Source organism: Myotis davidii, unplaced genomic scaffold (assembly GCF_000327345.1).
Source record: "Myotis davidii unplaced genomic scaffold, ASM32734v1 scaffold44, whole genome shotgun sequence".
In the NCBI taxonomy this organism is placed as follows: domain Eukaryota; kingdom Metazoa; phylum Chordata; class Mammalia; order Chiroptera; family Vespertilionidae; genus Myotis; species Myotis davidii.
In genome coordinates, this window is record NW_006299705.1 from 2702220 (window position 1) to 2707113 (window position 4894).

The 4894-nt window shown below is 45.6% G+C and overlaps 2 protein-coding genes across 3 annotated transcripts in view; one reads left to right on the plus strand and one right to left on the minus strand.

Annotated features, from left to right (window-relative positions):
• The window catches only part of COL4A3BP (collagen type IV alpha 3 binding protein), a 102681-nt gene extending 102423 nt beyond the window's left edge, over positions 1-258 (minus strand). For both annotated transcript variants that reach the window (XM_015571599.1, XM_015571598.1), the window contains exon 1: positions 1-258. This exon ends at the window's left edge or, in 1 of these variants, runs on beyond it. In XM_015571599.1, the coding sequence (XP_015427085.1) occupies positions 1-82 (82 nt within the window). In that variant the 5' untranslated portion in view covers positions 83-258.
• A 212-nt stretch (positions 259-470) lies between these two features.
• POLK (polymerase (DNA directed) kappa) overlaps positions 471-4894 on the plus strand; it is a 57328-nt gene continuing 52904 nt past the window's right edge. The window contains exon 1 of the mRNA XM_006775445.2: positions 471-530. The gene's annotated coding sequence lies outside the window, so the exon portion shown is untranslated. The remainder of the gene's footprint in view (positions 531-4894) is intronic.

Below are 4894 nucleotides of genomic sequence, written 5' to 3' on the forward strand. Positions count from 1 at the left end.
CGCAGCGCTCCACAGGCGGCCCGAACTCCGTCTCCGGATCCTCCTCCGAGCCCGACGAGTTCCAGCTCTGGTTATCCGACATGGAGGCGCGACAGGCGAGCAGGAGACCGGCCCCTGCTCCGTGAGCTGCGCCGGAGGCGGCGCCTAGTCCCCGGGGTGAAAAAGGGGGAGGAAGAGGGAAGAGAAAATCCAGCGGTATACACCCGGGTCCACTCACACCTCCGCTCCCGCCGCCATCTTCCTGCCTGGCCCACTATTTACCGTCCCCTCCCTCTTCCCTCCTCTTCGTCCTCCCATTCTCCCCCGGCTCCCCGCCCCGGCCCCCTCCCAACGTCTGACGCTGCACGTCGTAGGCTTGGGGTCCCTCCAGCACCCTACCTCCGGCCCTCCCACGTGACGCCAGAGAGAGAAGGAGGCGGAGCGGAGGAAGGGGGAGGGATGGGGACGCCGCTGTACTGCATTCTGGGAAAGACCAGCTCCGACACCCGCGTGGCCTCCTGGGAGTTGTAGTCGCGATCGTGAGTCCACTGGTGAGTGTTTGGCGTCGGTCGGGCTTGTCCTGGGGACGGTCAGGCAGTGGATGGGCTTCGTGGGATAATTGCGTGGCCGGTTCCCTCCGCCGCGCTTCTCTCTCTGTCTAGCGTGTTTATGACGAATCCGTCGGGCTTGCGGGGCGGCCGAGAGAGAACTCTCCGTTGAGGATGCCGGGCCTGCCTTCCATGGCGGCTTCCCGAAAGCCGGGGAGCATTTTGCTGCTTGCCCGGGCAAGTGTGCGGGACTCTTCCGCCTCCACCCAGGGCCAGGGGTTTGCCATCTCCAGCGACAAGGGGGTTTCTTTCCGCCAAACTACCTCTGCAAGTTTTGAAAGCCCTTCTCGCTCTTTAGAAATTAGACTTCACACTTGACGTTTCCCGCCTTCGAAGGAAAAATTTTCAGTTCCTTCTCACCAGAGCAAACACTTCACGTTGTTAGATTTCCAAGAGTTTTACTTTGTGGAGAGTAATTTTGAAGATGTCAGAGAATAAATCACGTTGTAAGAGTTTTTAAAGTAAAATAAGAATGTGAAGTAATCGCCTGGAGTTTTTCTTTAGTTGCAAATGAGCATCTATCTCCCTGAGACTTAGGTTAACCATCTCTGCCGACCTACCGCTCTCTGAAAGACAGAGAAGGTTGGTATAGAAACTTTATTGTAAGAATGACCCATGTCATATAGCGTCTAAGTGGCAGAGCTGGGATTTGAATACAGATCTCTATTATTTACAAGATGATACCCTTTTCTTTGCTTCAGAATACCTTTATAAAAAGAATTGTGTAAATAAGTAATGTATTCTATGGATAAATATATCGGAGTAACTATGTTTTTAATTTCACGTAATGATTTGAACATCATTTAGTTATGCTGTCCTATTTAATCCCAATGTAGAATTTATTATTTCTATTCTATTTCTATGTCTGATATTTCACATGAAGAAACTGGACCACAGAGAAGTTAAGTAACCTTCCGAAGGTCATACAGCTAGTAAAGAGCATAGTTGCAGTTTGAGCCCAAATATCCTGATTCCAATTCTCATTACCATCCCACTAGAGTTCTTCAATTCCTCTTCTATCTCCCTATCTTCCACCTCCTCTTTTATCTCCACTAAGTATCAATTCCAAAGCCTGCACCCTGGCCCTCTACTCCCCCTGTCAAGACAGAAGCCAAAAAAAAAAAAAAAAACTAAAACCAAAAAACAAACAAAAAACACCAGAGGTGCTGGAATTGGTAATGTTTGTAGTTTTACTGATCAGCAGGTAGAGGAATGAAGGGGAATATTTATTTGTTTCTGATGCTAGAAGTATAGCAGGAGAGGATATCCCAAGTTGAAACTGAGAACACTAATTTTATAAAAAAATAATGCTATATGATAAAAGGGTAATATTGCAAATCGACCGACCGGCAGAACGACCAGTTGCTATGATGCACACTGACCACCAGGGGACAGACACTCAATGCAGGAGCTGCCCCTGGTGGTCAGTGCACTCCCACAGGGGGAGCGCCATTCAGCCAGAAGCCCTGAGCTGGCAGGAGCGGGCCTAAGCCATCAGTTGGACATCCCTCGAGGGCTCCTGGACTTTGAGAGGGTATAGGTTGGGCTGAGGGACACACCCCCCCCCATGCACAAATGTCATACACTGGGCCTCTAGTATCCTATATAATAAAGAGCTAATATCCTAATTAGACTGAACAGTAGAACGACCATCCTGATGACCTTCCAGACGAAGCTGGAGCTGCGAGGGCCAGCTGGGGCTGTGGGATTGGGCCTAAACCGACAGTTGGACATAGCACTCACAATCCGGGATTGCTGGCTCCCAACCGCTAGCCTGCCTGCCTACCTGATTGCTCCTAACTGCTTCTGCCTGCCAGCCTGATTACTCCCTAACCACTCCCCTGCTAGCCTGATCGACGCCTAATTGCTTTTCTGCCAGCCCAATTGCCACCAACTACCCTCCCCTGCTGGCCCAGTCACCCCCAACTGCCCTCCCCTGCTGGCCCAGTAATCCCCTGAGAGGTCCTAGATTGGAGAGGGTGCAGGCTGGGCTAAGGGACACCCCCCACCCCACCTCCGTCTCTCAGTGCACAAATTTCATGCACCGGGCCTCTAGTATTTATACAATTTAGTCCTTATAGTTTCTGTATTTCCATAGTATTTTTTATGTTAAATATGTGTTTTGAGTTAAGTAGTCTTTTTTAACTAATCCAGGAATTTAACTGTTTTTTTTATACTGCTTTTCCAAACTGAAATGTAACTGAGTTAAAAGTTGGGGGTTTACATAAGAAACGTGATTTTGCAAACTTAGAAATAGAAATACTCATCTATGAAACAGCTAAAAATCCATAAAAAGCAACAGTCTAAAAACTAGAGTACAAATAAGCAAAGTACAGCATGTGAATAATACAGCTGATTTTTTTTTTGGCCCTATTTTAATGTTTTGAATAATCTGGATGGTGAAATTATGAGCTATTTGAATTTTTGTCTTTATGCTATTTTGTATGATGAAAAGAATATATAGGTATATGTGTGTGCATGTGTATATGTATATGTATCACTTGTGGTAGAAGAAAAGGTAATTATAAGTGATATTAATTAGGTAAGAATTAATCTCTTTTTTTAAATCCTCTCTCAAGGAGTGATGGTATTTTTTCCATTGATTCTAGAGATAGAAGGAGCGGGTGGAGGAGAGACTGAGAAACATCTACTAATATATGACAGAGACATATGAATTGGTTACCTTCTACATGTGCCCCCACCAGGGGCAGAGATTGGACCTGTAACCCAGCTACATGCCCTTGACTGGGAATCCAATCTGCCACCCTCTGGTGTGCAGGCCGATGCTCTAACCACCGAGTCACGAGGGCCAGATCTAGTTAATCTCTCCACATTCGCAGTATTCTAAATTAATTTTTAATTTCGAGTTGTTAATGTCCCTGTGTTTGTATACATTCAGGATCAGGATAATTGATGATTGCAACATTTCTTAAGAATGCCACAACATTGTCTTCAGAGTGTTTTTCTCCAAGCTGCTGACACCAATTCTTCATGTTTTGATGCATAGGTAATGACAATTATGTCACAACTGCTACCTTACTGACAAGGATTATGTGAGACATCCCAATTTTAGTGATGTTAAAATGTGAAAAGCCCTGGCCCGGTGATTCAGTTGGTTGGAGCATTATCCCCTACACCAAAAATGTTTCGGCTTCAATTTCCAGTCAAGGCACATAACTAGGTTGCTGGTTTGATCCCAGGTGGGCGCACATACTTGAGGCAACCGATTCATGTTCTCTCTCTCTCTCTCTTAAATCAATGAAAACATATCCTTAGGTGAGGATTTTTTTAAAAGTAAAAAATGTGTGTCTCTGAAGCAATGAAATATGGTTCTTGCTTTTCCTTTTTAACTGTTTCCTCATTTTTTTCCCTGAGAGCACTATTTATGATTTTCAAAATATACACATGCATGTGGAGAGAGAGAGAGAGAGAGAGAGAGGGTGACCTTCTTTAATGTAGGTGATTCACAACACAGGTCTCCTGATCTGGCCCCTATCTGCCTGCCTTCCCCTCTCAGCTCTGTTCGTATACCCCAAAATGCCACTTCTGCTCTAGCAATACTGAACTACTTGCAGTTCCTTAAGTATGTTGTGTATTACTATTGTCTGTTACTGTATTCCCTCTTCCTCTATTCCTCCTCTACCATAGCAATTGTTGGCGGCAATGATGGGAATAGTTGAGGAGGGAGCAGGTGAGAAGTAGAAGCTGGGAGAATAATAAGCTATAATGGAACTTTTGTAACATGCCTTACATCCTGTTTTACTTGGCTCAAAGGGATAGAGAAGAGAAGCTTATGTTATGCCTATTAATAATTGTGACTTCAATCCTGTTTCCCACCCCAGCATTCCAAGCACCTCCAATCTTCTCACCATTTTTTCAGGTCCTGTGATTTGTATTTATCTCCTGGCCTCGAATCCAGACTTGATTTCTTACATCTCAGCCTCATATTTTTATTATCCTCCAAGGGGTATTATTGTGATTCTAAATGGTTAGCAGCATTAAGTTAGGTTATCCATTTTATGGAGATGGATATTTAAGTAGGCATGGCCATATTGCTTGCTTGCTTCTTCTTTGTTCTGTTCCTAATCACCAACCCTCCATTTGGAGTGAGAGACTCTTTAATTACTTCAATTATTATTGTACTAGAGGCCGGGTGTACAAAATCGTGCGCAACTGTGGTCCCTAGGCCTAGCCTGCGATCAGGGCCATCCCGTCACCACCCATCCCGGTTCCCTGTTCGCCATCAGCTATTGGAGCCTCCAGGCCAGGAGGAACCAAGAGATTGGCCGTTCGGCCTGCTTGCCAGT